The 21,507-nt window shown below is 39.4% G+C and overlaps 2 protein-coding genes across 3 annotated transcripts; both read left to right on the forward strand.

Moving 5' to 3' along the window:
* Window positions 1–15,702: 15,702 nt before the first annotated feature.
* On the forward strand, window positions 15,703–16,268 carry LOC122659948 (putative phytosulfokines 6). Of its 2 annotated transcripts, none has more exons than XM_043855115.1 (3): window positions 15,703–15,859; window positions 15,959–16,038; window positions 16,143–16,268. In XM_043855115.1, the coding sequence occupies exons 1-3, from the start codon at window positions 15,760–15,762 to the stop codon at window positions 16,248–16,250; spliced, it is 288 nt and encodes a 95-aa protein (XP_043711050.1). In that variant the 5' UTR covers window positions 15,703–15,759; the 3' UTR covers window positions 16,251–16,268. The 2 variants fall into 2 exon arrangements, with proteins under 2 accessions (XP_043711050.1, XP_043711057.1); XM_043855122.1 differs by having other exon boundaries at window positions 15,965–16,038.
* A 3,308-nt stretch (window positions 16,269–19,576) lies between these two features.
* LOC122659940 (glucan endo-1,3-beta-glucosidase 8) lies at window positions 19,577–21,507 on the forward strand. The gene is made up of 2 exons (XM_043855101.1): window positions 19,577–19,904; window positions 20,401–21,507. Exons 1-2 carry the CDS (start codon window positions 19,603–19,605, stop codon window positions 21,494–21,496), a joined length of 1,398 nt encoding a protein of 465 aa, XP_043711036.1. The 5' UTR covers window positions 19,577–19,602; the 3' UTR covers window positions 21,497–21,507.

Below are 21,507 nucleotides of genomic sequence, written 5' to 3' on the forward strand. Positions count from 1 at the left end.
CCTAAATTACCTCTTAAGAGTTATCTTGAGAAGATGATTGGCAGCCTCCTAATTGTGCCAGGACGTTCAGTGGCTTCGTTTGTAAAGCCCCAAATTTATCTCTCTTTCTCTATTTCTCTCCCTATAATTTCTCTTTTATTTTATTTTCTCTTTCGGATTATCTTGCACGTATCATGCTCCAATCGAAAATGTCATCCTTCCAGTGAAAGGGGAATATAGATATCAATAGACTAAATGTAATATTTAATGTATTCAAGGATACTTTTGTAACTTCAATCTCTATATTAATAATGGGTTAGTGAAAGCTAACTGAGCCTCTAGGGTTTACACATGCGTGGTGGGCCAGTGGCCAATGAGAAAGTGCACAAAGGCATCATAGGGGACAAAATTTTCGCTCGCACTCCCATGAGTCTAGGCGCAAGGGCTATTGGCCCGATTAGAGTTATTTTTCCCATTAAGAATAAGGGGAAAAGGAGCCTATCTGGGAGAGTGGCCCCTGTGCTCATACACATGCATGATAGGGTAAAATGACCATTCTGTTCCACTTGAAAGGGCAAAAATTCTGCCATTGTTGATGCTTCTGTGTGCGCTCTAAGCACAAGGGCCACACTCTCGGACAGAAAACTCTTCCCCTAATAATAAATACATGATATCCTGACTGCATGACAAGTCTTCAAGTTAAAGATGTAAAAAAGGGAAAAAGAATGTTGCATGGTCGCGCGGCCCCTATGCCCAGACACAACTCCCTCCCTGAAATAACCATCATTGCCATTTTACAAAATGAAAAATTCCCCCTAGTCGATGTGCTTGTGTGTCTCCTCATTGGCCCTCGTGCTGGTGCAGGGGCCATGCGTTGAGACAATGTTTTTCTTCCCATATAAAATTTAATTTAATTTCAATTGTTTTTTAGCATCAACTTAATTTTCAGTTGTTTTTCTTTATAGTAGTTCACATTCTTCTGGATGTAAGACTCTATTTAATATGCATTCTTGGAATAACAGTTTAAAATATTTGTATCAGGTTCGATATTGGTCTAAATTGATATCGATACAGGTTGGCTTAGATTGGATGGCTTTACCTTCACTTTTGATGAATTCTTTTTTCATAGATTTACCTCTGAATCAGATTGTTACGTCGCAAGCATCGATAATGATCTACGACAAATCTAATACCGATATTTTAAACCATGCTTGGATTAATGCGTTCTGACTCTAGGTTCTAGAATGCATTATAATACTCAATTCTTCTCTATTTTTTTACTTCAAAATACATTCTAAACACTTCAATTCTTCTCTATTTTTTCACTCCAAAATACATTCTAAACCTTGAAGTGTTATCAAAAATACATACCAAACACAACTAAAGTTTCCAATAAACATCAGTTTTTTAGAATGAGAATAATCAATTTCTTATTTCTTCTCTGTCTCATTAGGGTGGGGGTGGGGAGAATATGGGGAGGATTTAAGTAGTTTTAAAGAAGGTTAAAGAAAATGGTGTGACATAAGTTTTCTCTCGAATGGGTGATTTTTATTGTAGTGTGTCTTCTTTCCAAAGGGGCGGGCGTGAAGACTATCATTGTTCCTTGATCTCTACTTAATACTTGATTGAGATTGATTCATTTCTCTCCACATTCAATCCATTTGCCCATACTTGTCTCCATTGGACTTTGATAAATGTTCCTCAAGTCCAATTTTGGTCAATATTGGACGGCTGATGATATAAGAGATAAATTTTTAATAAACACCAGGTGGGTGGGGGAAAGAAAACGCCACCCCTGTGCCTAGATATACGAGCGTGTAAAATCAACGCCGTACTCTAGTCAATTTTCATCTTTTCTAAGAGTGCGGTGGTCATTTCGTGTATTCCTGTATTTGGGCGTAAAGATGCGTGTATTGCGCAATTGGATGGCGTTCTTGCTCTCTTTTTTTTTTTTCTTAACTTTTGTAACCTTACCTTACTCTCTTATTTTTTCAAACGTCACAAATTCTACTAGAGAGGACATGATTTAGATTAGTTACATGTCAAATTCTAGAGTCTAATTTGATCAAATACCCCTTTTTGTATTCATATATATCTCATACATGTTTGTGTATATAAATGATACTTTAAACATTACTGTGCACTCTCCCAATTCTTAGTGGGAAAGAACGGTTTAGATTAAAAATAAATGTAAAAATAAATGCTTCAGATTTGTCTTTTGATTTTCACATTCTATTGTTACATGAATAACTATTTAACATACATTTTTTTTTTTTTGGGAAAAATTGTCATCTAACAAGTACACTTAAATAACGTGCATAACAATGAGATCTCTTGACAATGACATATTGTCAAGTTCCATATTCTCAAATTATTTTAAAATCCCAATTAACAAATTAGGAAAAAGAAGGTTGTTAGCGTGCGTGGCACTTACGCCTAGATACAGGAAGGGCGAAATGATTGCTTCATCCTGTGAAATGAAAAATCCTACTCCTATTGAATGCCCCATGCGAGCTACAGCCTGGAAGTGATCCCCCTCCCAATAAAATTTTAGGAATAAAATAAAGAGAAAAGGATATCTGCAACCTTGTAAATACATCGCTCTTACACTCTCTATTCTCTCTCCTCCTGATCATGTGGCGATATGTATGTATCATAGTCATTCCATTCTGTGCGCCCATTGGTTTGGCTTGGGAGATGCTAATACATGTCAACGACGTGTAGATCCCCTGCCATATCAACTCAATCTGTGGGATTGCAATTCAGCTTAGAATGCATCCAAATTAGGGGTGTCAAACGATCAATTCGGCCCAATTTTCAGTCGGACTGAATCGGTTTTGGTTTGGGAATGAGTGAGACCAAAACCAAACCGTGAGGAACTTCGCTTTTCAGTTGGTTTTGATTTATTTCATTTTTTCAGTATCAAATTATACTGGTTTAGATCGGTTTGTTTTCAGGCTTGAACCACAATGAAATCTTACTGTAAGTACCGTGGTCCTCGGGACCAGGGTTCCTTAGCCTCTATGGCGACAAAGATTGGCTTCGATGAATAACGGGGTATTGTTCCGATATATCATTATGGGGATTGGGATCATGCTTTATAAAGAAATGGAGTCGCCACATAGGATTAGGGCCTAGGACCCAATGGGTGTAGCCCCATCCGGGGTAAGTGGAAAGGGCTACGTAATTCCATATGGTCTGATCAGAGATTCATAGTAAGTAATCAGGTTACGAGGGTGGAAAGGTGTTAGGCACCCACCTCGCCCGGATAAATCGGTGTTTCTACTAGATGCTGATTTTTGAATATTCTCCCTTAATAATATATCTTATACTAACATGTAAGGCTAAGTTATGATGTACTAATCATGACAAAGAAAGAAAAATCATTTACTATGTACACTAAATCGAGTTACTTTAATTGTCTACATTATGCCAAAAATAATGAGAGGGAAAGAGATAGATACCTGTCTAGAAATGCAAGAAATAAATGAAAGTGCACCGAGGGCGAAATATGTGATGTCCCACGGCTCAGGTGGAGATGGACGATCGGCTTGTATCTCTTTTGTCGGACAGAATGAGGCTATACGAGATGAGTTTTGTCACTCAGACTTCGGGCAGAGTAACGTCTATATAAGAGATTCTCGTTATCTGTATACAGACAACGACTGTAAAGGGGGTTTTTCGTTATCCGTACACTGACGAGATAATAATACCCAAGAGCAGAATCGCTCTATGTTTGGATGGGTAACCGAAGGATCTACCCACGTCGAAAAACTCCTCTCACTCACATACTCACGAGAAAAAGACGGAGGAAAAGAGGACGAAAAGGGGGCAAAACAAGCCCTCGAGGGTCTCCTTACCCAGAAAAGCTTGAGAAATGAGGGAGGGGGACCCTCCTATTTATAGGGAGGGGTCCCCTCTCTCTCCTGGCCAGATAAGTCCTCCACGGCGCCATGGAGATGTCCACGGCGTCGTGGGGGACTTTTTCACGGTGCCGTGGGTGACGTTAGCAAGCTGATGTCACACCCCCTCGTGGCTCCGTGAAAATCCGATACACATCCCCACGGTGCTGTGGGAAGGAGCCTACGGTGCAGTGGAAGGAGCCCACGACGCCGTGGGAAGGAGTCCACGGCGCCGTGGTGGGGGAGGGTGAGCAGTACCTGTTTCTGCATTTGGTAAAAGAGTCTTATAAGTCATTTTAGGGATATTAGGGTGATTGGTTTAGATGTAGGGACAATAGTCCTTCTTGAGAGAGATACCGATGTCTGTCCGTGTCCTGTTGTCATCATCACCGGGGGGTGACAAAATTCAATGTCTACACTTACATTTATAACTTGTTAGTGTGGAGAGATTTGGTAAAAAACACCTTAAATCATCTATCCCAAGTCAAACAAATAAATAATAAGGAATAGGGAAATTTATTTGATGTGTTCATGTTGTAATTGGAACAAATTTGGTCTCCCCCTATCATGTGGTGCTATGCACGTATCATGAGTCATTCCCTTCTGTGTGCCAATTGGTTTGGATTGGGAGATGCTATTACATGTCAACGGTGTGTAGATCCCCTACCATAATAGCTCAATCTATGGGATTGTAGTTCAACTTAGAATGCATCCAAATTAGGGGTGTCAAATGGTCAATTCGGCTTGATTTTTTCATCGGGATGATTCGGTTTTGATCTATGAATAATGAGTGAGACCAAAACCAAAATGTTTAAGAATTTTGATTTTTTAGTTGGTTTTGGTCTGGTACAGTTTCGATTTATTTTGACTTTTCAATATCAGATTATATCGATTTAGATCGGTTTGTTTTCGAGATTGAATCACATCGAAATCTTACATTCATAACCTGTAGGGAGGAAAGATTGGGTAAAAACACCTTAAATCATCTTTCCCAAGTCTTGTAAACAACCAATAGGGAAATTGATGATATGTTCATGTTGCATAAAGGAGAGGAACTCATGATATACTTGCACGAATCGAGCGCGGATCATGTCCTTGTAAAAGTAGCATCCAAAGCCCTCCAGGGGCTCTCACATGGAATCCACACCTCATGTGGGTCCTGCAGTGGATTCCATGTGAGTGGCTCTGGAGGGCCGTGGATGGTACTTGTATAAGGACACGATCCGATCTCACAAGAATCTTTGGGGTTGAGTGTTGTGTGAGATATACTACTCACAGCAACACCGACAGAGTAGTGCAGGCTCGCACATCTAGAGCACAAGAAGATGGTCATCGATGCCTGTTGGTCGAATGGTGTGTCTTGCCCTACGGGATAGGGAATCCGATAGTGTAGGGGTTACCAACCACAAAACTCCTTAAGAAAACTTGGAACCAGCTTAGGCCCCGGGAGTTGGGACATGCCCTACGCCTAGTTGATAAGCCTAGCGGCAATAATTAAAAAACCGGCATGGTCGATATTAGTGAGTGTAAGATAGCCTAATATTCTAATTTCTGCAATATTGTAGAGGAAAACGTTGAAGGTTTAGTAATGGGAGGGAGATTCCCTTAGCTGGCCTAGAAATTTTTTTTTCATATATTATATATGAAGATAATCACTAATATAATATATTTTATTCTAGTATTATTTTATGTAAAATTAATAATTTTCTTCGGTTGAGGGTTGGAACAAACATATAACAAGAATTCTTGGAATTCCTTGGGAATTCTTGATTGGCACCGAGCTAACCATAGGGCAAAGTCGGATCTTTTTGGTTAATAAGATTCAAAAGGTTTATCGATCCCAGGGGGTGCAGATTGATCTGTCCTGATCCTACGACTGCACGACTTCTTCTCAATCCTGGGTACAAGTCTTCCTTTCCTCCGTTCACTACTGAAATCCCCTCTGAAAGAAGAAAGGTAGATTGTGGCTAACACTAAGCCAAAGAGGTGTCCGTGGAAAAATAAGAGAATATTACAAAATTAATATTAATTGCATTCAGTATAAGTTCAAGACACATAAGTGCTCTAACCATATTTCGGCCCAGCCCACCCCACGCATCTCCCTTCCCCCTCCATGTAATCAGGGTCAATCAGGGTTAGCTAGGCCCGACCTTGACCTAGGGCAAGGGCTGAATTTTTCAGGCCCTGTGTCAAGGCCAGGCTGGACCTGGACCCATTCAAGGGGACTTGGGGTTGGGTTTGGGTTTTAAAAAGCCTGGCCCAACCCAACCTTGTTGCAACCCTAGTGTCTATGACCAAAACACCCCCACTCTCTCTCCGTCGATGACTATAATGACTTGCGGCCTTGAATATGGTATGGTCTCTCGGAAAATAATCCTCTTCAATTCCCTAAAAGTGTGCAGTGCGATAGTTCAGGGTGGAGATGTGGACACTTGGCAACTCTGACATCTAACGGTGCCTCTTTTTTTATTTTTGGTAGAATCTCTCTGCCTCTCATTATCATTTTCTCGAGTTCCAATCTGTATATCGGTATTAACCTTTTTTTTTTTTTTTTGATGGAAAAACAAAAGATATATTACTAAAGCAAAGGTAGATATACAATATTCTTGGATTGAGCATACTTAGCAAGGTTCATGGCTATAGCTATACAAAAAGGGTCTCCTTGCTTATCAAACACTATTTCTTGGGCCATATCAGAGATATACACTAAATCCTTAATACAATACCAGGACCAAGAAGATTTAGTTGGAGATGGAAGAATATCAGTGATGTGTGGATTGGAGTACCATACGTTTTTAACCTTCAACCCCATGCTAGCAGCATGGTCTAAGCCTGATCGAATACCAAAAACTTCAGGTCCCATATCATTAGTAGTACTTATATAACCTGTAGCAAGAAAGGTGAATTTGCCAACTTTAAAAAAGATATAGGACCATCCTGCCTGACTTAGTCCAGGTATGCTGTATCCTGCACAGATTAAAGCAACAAAATTGAGCACGGGTAAGGAAAAAGAAGTAGGTACTAAGAAATTCTCCACATTACTAACAATCACATCCTGGGATGAAATTGAGGGGGGGGGGATAATGTTAAATCCACCAACCATTTGCATATATGTTTCATAATCCAAATTGGATCAGGCTTTCCTGACCCATTGACAACTTTGTTTCTAGTTGCCCAAATAAAGAAGCAAGTAATAATAAAGACACTGAAAAACCAGGTTAACGTTTGTTTATCTAGATGATGATTAAAGTAAAGTGCTAGGCAGAAATCTATCAGGCTTTCATAAGCCAAGAATTCGGTTCTCAGGCCCAGAGGTCCGGCCACCCATATGTGTTTAACCCAATCACAAGATAAGAACAAATACCAGGAGGATTCGATACAATTTCCACATAGAGCACAAGAAGAGTCGATCTGAAGCCATTTTGAGAGAGTAGCCCTGATTGAAAGTCCTGCATTTAGCAAATGCCAGAAGAAGAGTTTAAATTTTGGATGAATTTTGAGTTTCCAAAAGAAATTCCACCAAGATTTAATAAACAAATTATTAAGACCACAATTCGGAGTGATTTCTCTAGCAGCCAGTTTAGTACTGAGGGTACCATTTTTGTCCCTAGTACACCACCATCTATCCTCTAAATTTGACAAATTCATTAATTGAATTCGAGAATAGATAGGTGCAGGTAACATAGAATTAAGTAAATCAGAATTCCAGTTAGAACCCACTCTGAACCTGTCAATTTTTTCCATGCTTGTAGCAGAAGTAACAGGAGAGATGGAAAAGGAAGAGAGTTTACCTAATAGAGAAGGGATCCATTTTTCAGTCTAGAAAAAAGTGGAATTACCATTTCCTACTTTTTTGATCACCATTTTTTCCAAGGATGGAATAACATGGGAGATACTATTCGAAGTCCAGGAACCTTTCCTCACGTGAGTTCTTTGATCAAAGAAAGAGAATTTAGGAAAATATTTAGCTTTAAGGACTCGAGCCCAATGCGAGGAAGGCTCAGTGATCAATCTCCACCCTAGCTTTATCAATAAGGCCTTGTTATGGTGTTCAGCCTTACGAAACCTCAGTCCCCCTTTAGATTTGGGTGTGCACATTCTATCCCAGGGAATGAGAGAAAGTTTTTTCTTATCTCCCCCAGCGTTGCCCAAACAGAAATTGTGGCAAATAGAATCAATCTTGCGATAAGTTTTAAGGGGAAACAGAAAACAATTCATCAAATAAGCAGGGGTAGAGGCCAAGACCGATTGAATTAAAACTCTACGCCCAGCATATGACAGAAAATTGGATTTCCAAATCGAGAGTTTTCTTTGCATCCGTGACACTACTCCTTCAAGTTCCTTAACTTTGGACCTGCAGTGAAATAGATTAGTACCCAAATAAGTAGAGTCTTTGGATATCTCCTTAATGCCAAGAAGAGAGCTAAGGGAACTTCTAACCGTATTAGGAACATTTCTGCTGAAATGGATCCCACTTTTGGATAGATTAATTTCTTGGCCAGTAAGATCAGAGAAAAGATCAAAGATGGCTTTTATTGTCAGAAGATCATCCTGGGTTGCACGACAGAAGATGAAAACATCATCAGCAAAAAGGAGATGAGAGATTTCAGGGGTTGATCTGGAAATTTTAACTCCTTGAAAAAGGTTTAAATCACGATAAGCAGAGAAGAGTTTGGATAAAACTTCCATGGCCACAATGAATAAGTACGGGCTAAGAGGGCAACCTTGGCGAATACCCCTCGAAGCATGAAACAAGTCAAAAGGCTGCCATCCAACTTGATGGAAAAAGAGGTGGATGTAATAAGAGAATTAATTAGAGAACCCCATTTTCCCCCAAAGCCCAAGAATTTAAAGACAGAACTGATTAAATTCCATTCAATCTTATCGTAGGCTTTCGACATATCAATTTTGATAGCCACAAATCCCATCCTTCCTTTAGTATGATTCAAAAAATGAAATATTTCCTGCGCAACAATAATATTATCAGTAATCTGCTGACCAGGGATAAAAGCTACTTGGAAAGGAGAAATAAAAGAATGTAAAACACTTTTAAGTTTGTTTGCAACAAGCTTGGAAAGTACTTTTAGTATTAACCTTATTTTGAATTTGCCGTTTATGATTAATTCTTTCTATGTTGTAGTGTAATTTCATCGATTTCCCATCCTAGGGTTTTTCTTCCAAGGATTTGGCTCTCCTCCAGCCATGGCGGGAGCTGGAGGATCAGCTCCCCTTAAGATTATGACATGTGGCATTAATAATATCTGACGGTCTAGATAGATATGGATAACTATAATCCAATAAAAACCTAACGAAGGGGTTTCCCTCCACGGCTGGAGGAGAGTCAGGTCGGTCCATTCAGGCTTTGATTTGTTCTTCATTTTGCAGTAGGAAGACGACGCGAGTTGGACCTTCAACCTGGAACCTGATTTTTTTTTTAAGGGTTTTCATGTCCTTTCATTTTTGGTAACCTTTGAATGGCTCAATTCAATTGGAATTGTTTTCGACAGACTTCAGATATCTTGTATTATGAAGTATTGGATATCCCTCTTCCAGAATTGGAAGGTTTGAAAAAACTGAAGTTTGATTTTCATTCAGCCAAAAAGGATGAGGTGTGTACAGAATCTCAATGGTCATCTGCGTCGTCTGTTCAAGATTTTTTGCTCACATTACATTTCTTTCCTTTTGTTTTCAGGCGGTCTCTCTTCATATGGGCTTATTTTAATGAAAATAAGCTTTGGGCCTTTGGTCCAAGGGGCTTAAAATATGGGTTGGAGGTAGAAATACAGGATTAGTTGGGGTCTTGGTAGTTGTTTTTTATTTCACTTATTTATTACTGTATCCTTATCTTTTTAACTGGTATAGGCCTGATGTTAGCAATCCAGCTTATCTCTATCTGTGAGTTAATCTTTTAATAATGTAGGTTTCTGTTTTTTGATTATTTTCTTTTGGGTAAGATTTATAATCAGTTATGTTACTCTCCAACGATTTGAAGTAATATCAGTTCACTTTTTTTCTGAATCTTTGTTGTTGTGTATTCAATAGTGTGCTTGGTGGATTCCAAGTGAAAGCTAGGATGGATTCCTTAGTGGAAGATACGAATCTCTGCACAATTTTGTGGATTCTTGCCTTGTTCTATCAATGCTTCTATTTTCTATTAGATCTAGTTTCATATTTTGTTATTGGGAGAAAGAAGGCTGCTTGGCCTTAGGGCAAAAATGTCTTTTCATATTATGAACAAATAGGTCAGGGCAATTAAGTCTTTTCAAATTTAGAAAAGATAGAAGAAAGGGTAGTTTGGTCAAGTTTTTAGCACTTAAAGCCTAAACTTAACGGTGTGGACTTAAATGGCTGTAGGGGGTAAAGTAAGGGTGGTACGTGGACTTGTCAGAACCTTTGGGGGTTATGAGGAATATTGGGTGCATTTTAGAAGGTATGTATTTTACCCATTAATAAATAGTAGATTTTAGGTCCTCTTTCTATTCCGCACGTTATATACTTGAAAGCTCCCCATTGCTGAGATATACACTACGAGAAAAGCGTGCAGTGACAACACTTGGGTGGACGTTTATGGCGGCGATTGCCGAGAACCATCACTACAACTAAGGGTGTACCGATAGGATCGAACCGAACCTTGAACCCAACCCCCAAACCCTAAGAATCATGCCTAATTCCTACAAAAAACTAGTCCATAACCAATTTTCAAACCGACACCAAAAAACTCCTTCACGGTTGGGGATCGATTTCCATAAAATTCACATCAAAACTGAAAAAAGAAAAAAAAACCCGAACAGCCCAATTGACACCCTTAATCACAAGTGAGACTGGATCATGTCCTTGTACAAATACCATTCACTCACATGGAATCCACTCCTCATGTGGGTCTTAAAATGGATTCCGCAAGTACCCCTTCAGGCTTCAACCACATGTACCGGATGAGATGGTTTAATTGCGATCCGTTCTCTTCAACTGCTATTGTTAATGGCCATGATGCCGTGGTTCTTAGAAACCGCCGCCAATTGGGTATATATATAACTGCCATCGTACTGTATATAGGTGTGTCTCGGCGCCGGCGGACATTCCGAAGTTCCAGAAAACTACAGTTATAATTAAGGGAACATCTAGCTATGCTTGCAAAAAACCACCGCTGAATAGCCGCCGGCAATATCTTGCCAAGTTAGTAAAGTGGGCATATACGGCCAGGGTTAAGCGAAACCGCTGCCTGCCTCGTGGAGGAACTCCTGCCGTGGTTTTTTTTAATAACTGCGGACATGTTATTTGTATACTTATATAACCACGGTTCTGAATAACTGTCATCAAGGTTCGTAATTTTGGTATCGGTTGGATCGAATCGAATTGGTCGATATAGATTGGGATCTTTCAAACTCGGGCAAATATGACACTTTTACCTTCTTTTTCTTATAAAATATTTGTTTTTTTTTTTTTTTTTTTTTTTTTTTATCTTTTTCGTTTTACTCTTGTCCATACAGCTAGATCAAATCGGTATTGGGATCGGTCTTTGCCGATGCGGTCATACAACAACATATCATGGCGGTTTCTAATAACCATAGCCATATGTTTCATAACCGTGACTATGTATCTGTATTCGATGGCCAATGGTGGTCCTAGAAATAGAATCTTTTACTGTGGAATTTTGATTGACCTAATTTCAATGTCATCCAATCTCTTTTCAATTAAATCTAAGTGGTTCAGGCTTTGGACCTAGGATTTCTCAATTTTCCATAGTTCATCCCACAATTTTCTTCTATGCTAATGATGGCTATCTTTTTTGTTTTTATGGAAGTCCAACTAAGCTGATTTGTATGTCATCAGATTTCCCTTTCCAAATCTAGGTGGCTTAGACTTAAGATTTCTCAATTTTCCATGGTTTTTCTCACAATTTTCTTCTCCATTAATGATGGTCCTTAAAATGATTTTTTTCCTTTGGAACTCTGATTCACCTGATTTCAATGTCATCGGATCTCCCTTCTAAATAAATATAAGTGGTTTCGACCTAGGATTTCTCGAATTTCCATGGTTTCCCTCACAATTTTCTTGTCAACTAATGATGCCCTCAAAATAAAATCTTTTACCTTAGAACTTTAATTAACCTAATTTCAATTTCATCAGAGCCCCCTTTAAAAATTAGGTGGTTTAGACCAACGATTTTGTAATTTTCCATGGATCCCTCACAATTTTTTGGCCAGCCAATGATGTCTCTCAAAATAGAATCTTTTCCCATAGAACTTGGATTGACCTGATTTCAATGCCATCGTTTCCCATAGAACTCTGATTGTCCTAATTTTAATGCCATTGGATCCTCCTTTCAAAATTAGGTGGTTTAGACTTAAGATTTTAAAATTTTCAACGACCTTGGTTGAGGTACATTTGTTTAGTGGTTCAGGTTTTAAGGTTTTATTTTTTTTTTTTTGGTTGAAAAACTTAAGACTTAAGAAGGACTATTTGAATACTTCCTACTAAGTTCTTTTCCTGCTTTCTCAAGGTCCTTGGAGAGGTGGACTGGATTAGGTCTTAATGTTTTCATTGAGAATGTTAATGAGGAGGCCAATCATTCCCCTTTTATAGATTAGGGTCAGCTGGTCATCCAACTAGGATCAAAGACTCAAACCCCTATCTGATCTTGCAGACAACTCAAAAAAAAAAGTGGAATGGTGGGAGCGGCTGGATCGGATTGGCCGATACGGATTGGGATCGCCCAAACTCGGGCAAATATGATACTTTTGTTCCTGTTTTCTTAAAAAAAAACTAATTCTTTATATTTGTACCCCTGTCCGTACAGTTGGATCAGATCGGTATCGAGATCGATCTCAGCCAATACCGATCCGATCTGGCCAAAACCGATCCGATACCTCAAACCATGGGTGAGAGTGATGAAAGCATTGAATTGATAATGGAGGGTGGGGTACTAGGGTAGGGGGGAAAGTGGGGTGGAGGGAAGACGAAACATTGAAATGGAAATAGTTAGGAAAGAGGAACAAAAAGCATCAACCCCACCACCCCTTAACTTTGTACTTTTTGAGAGATGAAAAAAGGGGGAACACACACAACTCTCTTGGAGTGGCTTTGCATTGGTGTTAGGAGAGATTCCCAACCTAAAACTATTTGTGTCTCACAAATGACAAAAGCCTAAAGCGAAAAAGCTGAGGGTGATGAGTTGGAAAGACTGAAAGAGTGGTTCTTGTTTCCCTATTCTCTGCTCAAATCCTCTCCCCACTTAGTCACTCACCACCAAAAATATCAAATCCCAATAAGGTGGAGTCCCCATTTCCCTCAACTCAATTGAGAATGATGAATGGTGTGAGAGATTCGACATTTTAACTTTTCTTCTTCTTAACTCTCAAAAATACCTTATTCTCTCCTCTTCAAATTTTGAATGATAAGAGCAATCAATTATGGAGGGTCAAATCTCCTGTTAGTATGCAATATATATCTTGGAAATTTTTTGAAAAAAGATATATTTTTGGGCTTATGTTTTTTCTTATCGATCAGAAATCAGGAAAGAACCTAAAAGAGCGTGCAAGAACCAATCTGACTGCTAGCAACTGCTATAGAATAACTTACAAGATCAGTAACTAGTGAAGTTCTTTTTATCTCATCGGTCCAGGAAAATTATTGTCTCCATTTATTCATTTAATAGGGGGGAGTGGACCTCACCCGGGCAGTGTGTTCGGGCAGGTACTAGGGTGGTCATTTCTACCCCCCTTATGAGATGAAATGAAGGAAATGGAGGGACAGATAAATGGAGACGATAAAGATCAGTCTGCCACTTCCTTGGGTAAAGTTGTTCTAAAATCAAGTAACTTGTGAAGTTCTTTTTACCTCATCGGTCCCCCACCTCTTTGGGTATGCAATTCCATGCAACTTCGCTATGACATAGACATCCTCTCTCTCTCTCTCTCTCCTTCCTTGTGTTTATTAGGGGTGGGTACGCTCTTTATTAGGTGGGTACCTAAAATTTAGCAAGCACGAAGCAATTTGGTTCTCCTCCAGCCATGGTGAGAGCTGAAGGGTTCAGCCCAGCAAAACAAGGGGGTTTTGGTCATTTCACAATTGGGATCCAAGTGGACCCCGAAATGACCATACCCCCCCTATTTTTGCTGGGCTAGACCCTTCAGCTCTCCCCACAATCGGAGGAGTCAGATCTAGCATGAAGCCTTCACGAGATCTTATTCCTTTCGTAATGAGTCTCACGCATACGTACAGCTTTGCATTCCCTTGTTTCTCACTGCCGTCATGAGATTTGCATGTCTTATTCTAAATAAAGACTTGTTTATCAAAAAAAATAAAGTAATTAGAGTAAAGTTAGGATAAGGGGAGTGGTTATGGATGACTACTATTGTAACTCATATATATACATAGTTACACACTAGATTAACTAATAGAGAAAAAAAAAATAATAAATCCTAATTTATCTCTTTAGATGTTATCTTAAGAACAGATTGACTACCTCCTAATAAGCCAAGACTTTCTTACCAAATAAATAGATAAATAAATAAACCAAGATGCCCTGCTTTGTCTTTTATCTTTTGTTCACCCTATTTTTTATCTCATCATCATTCCTCAATAACACTTTCACACATCCTTTTTTTTAATTTTTGGGTAGTCTTTCACCCTTCCTTTACTAAGATAAGTCGATGATGTGAAATCTTCCAAGAAACTGAACCCACGAGCATTTCTACTTTCTACTGTGCATAGTAGTAGATTGATTATTGGGTAGTGATACTAGAGATCAAAAACATAAGTATGGGATCTAAATAAACCCTTTTGACATTGGATGAATAAAGAATGAGATTTGTCTAAGATTAGCAGACATGTCCTGCCACTTTAGTCCTTCCCAACTCATCTCTCAAAGAGAATTAGAGAATATATCCATCCTTTTATAGGACAAAATATTCTTCACAAAACCCAACAATGAGAGAAGTATTTATTATTAAATGGATGAATATATATATATATATATATATATATAAATAAGCCAAGCACCCCAAAAGAGAAGCATAATCAAATCTTTGTGCTTCATCTTTAACAAGATAGATACCCTAATCTTTATATAATAACAAAGAAACATGGATGCAATGAGAATTGAGAAAAGCAGAGGGTGGAGATAAGAGAGGAGAGTCACATAATTATACCTTCATCAATGGTGGATAATGGTCAAATTTTCACTCTTTTTATTATACTTTTGTCGATGTTGGGTTTCTTAATGCTTGGTGGGTATTGGGTAAAGTGCCTGGTGCTGTTTTTCTTTGGTTTTAAAGGATGAGATGATCTCTATCTTTTACTGGCTGTGTAGTGGTGTTTGAGTAGAGAAGGGAATTTGGGTATGTGTTTGTGACTATAAGCAAGAGAAACGCGTGATGTTGGGTAACAGCTGTCAGCACTAAGGTCGTCCAGTTGACTAGTTGACGCTGTTAAACTACAGTCTACAGAGGTCAAGTGTGGTCTCTCTCTCTCTCTTGCACATCAACACAAACATAAAGTGGGCACATTAACACAAACACAAAGTGGAGACCTGCATGTAGGGGCAACACAACAGATTAACTATTTTACATACATGAGCAATGGTGGCCTGGTGGGTATAGGTCATAGAGGGGTAGTGGGTTGGGCCCACCATCATCATCACCATCACCATCACCATCTGTGGTATTGGAACTGCCTCCTCTCCATGTGGTTTACAGGGTACTGTCTCATTGCATGTATTTATATCTGCCACCTGCACCCTCTACCATCACCATTATCTTTGCCAATTTCTCTTCTCTTTCTCTCTCTTTCTCTCTCTCTCTCTCTCTGTCTCTCTCTGTTTGTCTCCATCTATCTATCACTGAGAATCTTTTCTCCCTTTGAGACTGAAGCTGAAACCATGAGGCAAAGTTCTAGTCCTCATCTCCATCTCTTCCTCTTCCTTTTTCTTATCTTCTCCTATTCAACAGTAGCTGCTCGTCTCTTAACTGCAAAACAAGGTAAGCAATTGTCAATCTGTCTACCCACCAGTACATCTACCTGTCCGTGAAGTGTTTTATGAGATTTTTTTTTGTCTTTTGGGTGATTTTGGTTAATAGGTGAAGAAAAGGTAAAGGCTGTTAAGATTGTACAGAGTGGTCCTCTGAGAACAGAAGAAATGGATGATTCATGGAATAAGGTGAGTTTGTAATTAATTAGTTACCTTTGCCTTCTTGTTTCTTTTCTGTTGTTATATATTGTCTAATTCTTCTGTTACTCTTGCGTGCTTGTGTAATTTCACAGGTGATTAGGATGGGGGATTGTGGTAATGGAGATGAAGAATGCTTGAAGAGGAGGATGGTTGCAGAAGCCCACTTGGATTACATTTACACCCAAAACCATAAACCTTAGGCTCTTTCAGAGCAAGAACTGTGTAGATGATAGTATAGTACCATTTCAAAGTCTCCCTGTAGTCTTTGTATCTTCTAGACTTCAGTACAGCCCTGGTCACTTTCAAGAGCTTGAAAAGAAAAGAGAGAGGAACTCCACTTTTTTTTTGCTTTCTTTTCTTTTTTTCTCTTATTATTGAAACTGGGGTAGTCATTCTCTGGCATGGGACTTTAACTGCATTAATTTGCTGCATTAATACGAGGACAGAGGAGTGACCACTTCAGAACCTTTAAGTTTGAAACTTTGAAGACAGATAAATCTGATGCAAAGAGTCAACCATGGAGTTTAATATATTACCATAATATAGCTTTCCAATTTCTTGAATTAAATGTAAGGTAGTATAGAAAAAGCAACCAGAAAAAAAATAAATTTCTTCCTCCTAAGAGCCAAGATTCCTTGGGAGAGCTTAAGAGGGTTCTGTTCTTGCCCCTGATCTTTGCATTGCTCGTGTATGTAAAATGGGTAATGTGTTGCCACTACAGGTCTCCACTTTGTGTTTGTGTTAATGCGCGTGAGAGAGAGAATTCTGGCAGCTGCCGCTACAGCTGATCCAGTTAATATAACTTCATGGCTTGAACTCCTGATGACATCAAATGTTTTTTTTTTTTTTTTGTTGGTTTTAAAATATTATTAAGGAGAGAGTTTTCCTTCACCGGTGGAGGAAGAATATCTTCTCACCACTCACCACAATCCTTTGCAACGCCAGGCAGAAAAAAAATTCCGCTGCAGCTTGGGATTTTAATCCCAAACAGATATATCTCCCAATGACCAGAGCAACACAGATCTTATATGGTGTGCTGCTCTGTCCTGCCTGTGCTGCACAGACACAGGGTCGTATGCAATGATCGCATTATCTTCATTTGGATAAGGTACTCGAGCACATAAGGTGATCAATGTACACCACCTTGTGTCTGCACAACATGACAGGCCGGACAGCCTGCAGCGTAGAAGATCTGAATCCTGAGTAGAGATAGATAGAGCAGGAGACTATCTTCTGACATAAAAATAAAAAAAGTCAATGCCTCAGCTCGAGTCATCGATGATTCTGAGTAGCGAATGGGACTGCCATTGTCTAATGGTACTGTATGCTACAATTTGAATCCTCTGTGACCGGGCAGTTGAGCCTTCGGGTAAAATGACCGTCTTATCCACTGACCGAACAGAGCATCCTGCCTGGATGGGATAAACCATGCTTATTTTCAAAGGTTTTTTATATTTTGAACTTTTCGGCTTTATAAAACTTGATTTTTGCACCAATTGCCAATTGCCACGTTCTCTTGCATTTTTCTGCCTGATGAAATGCCTCTGTTTAAATGACAAAATGATTTTCGAGTTTGGAATGGAAAAAAACTGAGGAATGTATCAGAAATCGGATCGGGATTGGGATCAGCTGACACCGATCCGATTGCCTTGAATGGGTTTGAATCCGACGTAATTGCCCACTTCTAATAAAAATCTATTGAGGGAACGATCTCCATTAATGAAATGCTGAGAAAGATGACTTCTAAAAATCTATGCTATTAGTTTCTTTATGGTATCAGAGCTCCATGGCTGGGTTTTCTTCTTCCTCCTCCTCTTCTTCCCCTTCCCTCTCATCCATTTAATACTCATCCTATGGTTGTTTGTTCGCCTGACAAATGGAATCTGCAAATCCAAGCCTCTTCTCTCCACTTAGTGTACTATTCCAACTAATCTTCTCTCCACCTCCAATGCTAGTGAACTCACCTGTTTTAGTATGGCAATTAAAGATGAGAAATAGCGAGCTGCAATGCACACTAAATACAATGCATTCATTAAAAATAGAACATGGGTTTTTTCTCTATCCTCCACCCCCTAATCAGAACATTGTGGGGTTGTAAATGGATTTTTTGAATAAAAAACGACATGTTGATGGTACTGTAGAATGATATAAGGCCCGATTAGTTGCTCAAGGTTTCTACACAGCAAGAAGAATTGATTACAATATATGAAATGTTTAGGCCAGTGGTCGAGTTCGGATCCAGATCCTCTACTGCCGAGCTGCCCTGTAGGATCGTGCTGCCCAGACACGAGGCTACGTGCAATTACTGTCTTACCCCTACTCGGGCAAGGTGTTTGGACAGGAGTAAGACGGACATTACACGCAGCACCGTGTCAGGGCAGCTCTGCAGTAAAGGATCCAAATTGGTCTAATTCACCACCATATGGACTGTTATTTCCTTTTTCTTAAGGCAATTAGATGACAATAACACCTTTCTTCATGGGTATCTTCATGAGAGACTATTTATATGACACAGCCGGCTGGATTTCTAGATCCTGCATGTACACAAGAATTATGTTTGTCATCTTCAAAGATCTCTTTACGGTCTCAAACAGGGGCCTCGTACGTGGTTTTAATGCCTTAGTTCTCACATTCAACAGCTGGGTTTCATGGCATCACATTCGGATGTCTCCCTATCTATCAGGCATTCTCCTAGCTAGTGAGACTTACAGGTTTCTTTTATATACGTTGACGGACGGGTTCCAACTCATAATTAGTTACCAAACTCCTATTGCTCAACTTGGGAGTGCATTTACTCTCAAAGATCTAGGGACCCTTATTGCATTAACATCGGCAAAAGCTCGTGGGCGGCCGTCCCCTATGCAATGGAATCGATGATCCGGTGGTGCGTGTCCAAGGCCTGCAAGCCCATTAACATCGGCAAAAGTTCTTGTTCTCCCTCACGACAAACATCACTTACAGGTACGCCTTCTTCGTTTTCTTCTCTCGGATTGGATTGGTTGCCTTCTGCAAAGAAGAAAGATGTGATTGTGATTGTGATTGAGAGAGAAAAGGGGGATATAAGATGGTTTTCGTTTAAAGAAAAAAAACAAATAATAATAGTAAAAATGACAACGGTTGCTAACTCTTCTCCGTCGAAGTTGGGTTTTTTCAAGGCCACAAGGCACTCCACCTGTGTGTATGTATGTCTAGGCGAATTGGTAAGTCCAGAGGATCCGGGGGATGGTTTGTTAGAGAATTTTCAATTCATGTTTTTTAGGAGGAGGGAGAGTTCGTAATTGTAGGAAAAAGTGTCTTAAAATGGAAATGAGTTTATGGGTCTCAGAGATCCTGCCTCTGTTTCTTATACTATTGTGTTCTTCGGTTTCATTTTCTAAATCGTCAAGAGAAAGAGAGAGAGAGAGAGAGATTTGAAAACTATTTTTGAATAATCTTCATTGATTTTTTATAAAATTGTCGATCACGGAACGGGCTCGAACCATGGTTCGAGTTCGGGCCAATTATAACGAGAGTCCTGATCTAAGGACGAGATGGTTTGTAGTGGTGGTGGGAATGGTGGTGGTTTGGGGTGGTGTTGCAGAGGGAATCGGTGTGAATTGGGGAACGATGATGTCTCAACCTCTGTTTCCTGAATTCGTGGTTAAGATGCTCAAAGACAATGGCATCAAAGCGGTGAAGCTGTTTGATGCAGATCCTTGGGTTGTGAATGCCTTAGCAGGGAGTGGAATCGAAGTAATGGTTGCCATACCAAACAACGAGCTTGAGAGATTCAGCAGCGATTATGACAATGCCAAGGATTGGGTTAAGGAAAATGTTACTTCACATTTGAAGGCTGAAGGCGGGGTTGATATAAGGTAATTACTAACACCCATTCTTCTATTCTCGTCTCTGTCTCTTCTCTTCTCTTCTATTTTGATTATCATTATGAATCCAGATCCTCTCCAATGACATTTAACCATCAGAGTCGATCTCCCACCATCATTGACCTCGATACAGATTTGTAATGTGAATTATTTTCATACTTTTTTGTCTTTTTTACAAAGTTTCTGTTGATGGCAATGCCGAAGGTAGATTCGAAATTGAATAATTCACTTCCCCTTTGGGTTCATAATTACTCTCCTACGTTTTAGTATTATCACAAATACCCTTTAAGATCTCATTTCCTTGGCTGCAAGGAGGGTAGTAACAAAATTCCGTTCCTTCCTGCTCATGGCAATGCCGAAGGTGGATTCTTAATTCAGAATTTGGGTCTTTCAAGTCTATTTATGTAATTAATTGTGTGTCGTTTGAGTATGCCTGAATGTATATTCTTTTTTCTTCTTTTTTTAAAAAATAAAAATAAAAAATCAGGTATGTAGCTGTGGGGAATGAACCCTTCTTGAGGAGTTACAATGGAAGCAATATGAAGACCTTATTTCCAGCCCTAAAGAACATTCAAAAAGCTCTGAATGAAGCTGGTGTTGGTCACAAGATCAAAGCCACAGTCCCTTCCAATGCCGATGTTTATGAATCTTCTTCTACCAAGCCTTCCAATGGCAATTTCCGTAAAGACATAAGAAAACTAATGGTTGATATAGTCAAATTCCTTCACACCCATGATGCACCTTTCTTAGTAAACATTTACCCTTTCCTCAGTCTCTACCAAGACAATCATTTCCCTATCGAATATGCTTTCATGGATGGAGGTGGTCAGGTTCACAATGATGGTGATCGGGAATACACTTCAGTGTTCGATGCCAACTACGACACATTGGTTTGGTCTTTAAAGCAATCCGGCGTGCCGGACTTAAAAATCGTTGTTGGAGAAATCGGATGGCCTACCGACGGCAACATATATGCCAATATCAAGAATGCCAAGAAATTCTATGATGGATTCTTCAGGAAAAGGGCAAGCGGTAAGGGTACACCATTAAGACCGAATGCTTATAAGGATGTTTACTTGTTTGGTTTGTTTGATGAGAACACTAAGAGTATAGCACCAGGATCTTTTGAGAGGCATTGGGGGATTTTCCAGTATGATGGGAAACCTAAGTTTCCTATGGATTTCTCAGGGAAAGGAAATGATAAAATGCCAATTGCGGCAAAAGGTGTGGAGTATCTAGACAAGCAATGGTGTGTGTATTCTGGTGGCCAAGAAAAAATGAGGCTGGTGCCTGGTAACCTACAGTACGCTTGCGCCTTGGCGGATTGTACACCGTTGGAGTATGGTTCTTCATGCAACCATTTGGATGAGGTTGGAAATATATCTTATGCTTATAATATCTACTTTCAAATGCAAGGACAAGATGTGGAAGCTTGTAAATTTCAAGGAACAGCAAAGATCACTAAAACTAATCTCTCTACAAAGAGTTGCCTCTTTCCAATTCAAATTGCTAGCTCTGGCCATCGTATGGAGATGTTTTTGCCTTTTATGTTGTTTTTCTTTTTTGTTACTCTTATGTTTTGACTCTTTTTTAT

Source organism: Telopea speciosissima, chromosome 1 (assembly GCF_018873765.1).
Source record: "Telopea speciosissima isolate NSW1024214 ecotype Mountain lineage chromosome 1, Tspe_v1, whole genome shotgun sequence".
In the NCBI taxonomy this organism is placed as follows: domain Eukaryota; kingdom Viridiplantae; phylum Streptophyta; class Magnoliopsida; order Proteales; family Proteaceae; genus Telopea; species Telopea speciosissima.

Coding starts and splice junctions, on each gene's coding strand:
- LOC122659940 (XM_043855101.1), top strand. CDS start 19,603: ATGGTGGTGGTTTGGGGTGGTGTTGCAGAGGGAATCGGTGTGAATTGG. Junction 19,905..20,400: donor GAAGGCGGGGTTGATATAAG/GTAATTACTAAC, acceptor ATAAAAAATCAG/GTATGTAGCTGTGGGGAATG.
- LOC122659948 (XM_043855115.1), top strand. CDS start 15,760: ATGAGGCAAAGTTCTAGTCCTCATCTCCATCTCTTCCTCTTCCTTTTT. Junction 15,860..15,958: donor TCTCTTAACTGCAAAACAAG/GTAAGCAATTGT, acceptor TTTGGTTAATAG/GTGAAGAAAAGGTAAAGGCT. Junction 16,039..16,142: donor TGGATGATTCATGGAATAAG/GTGAGTTTGTAA, acceptor GTAATTTCACAG/GTGATTAGGATGGGGGATTG.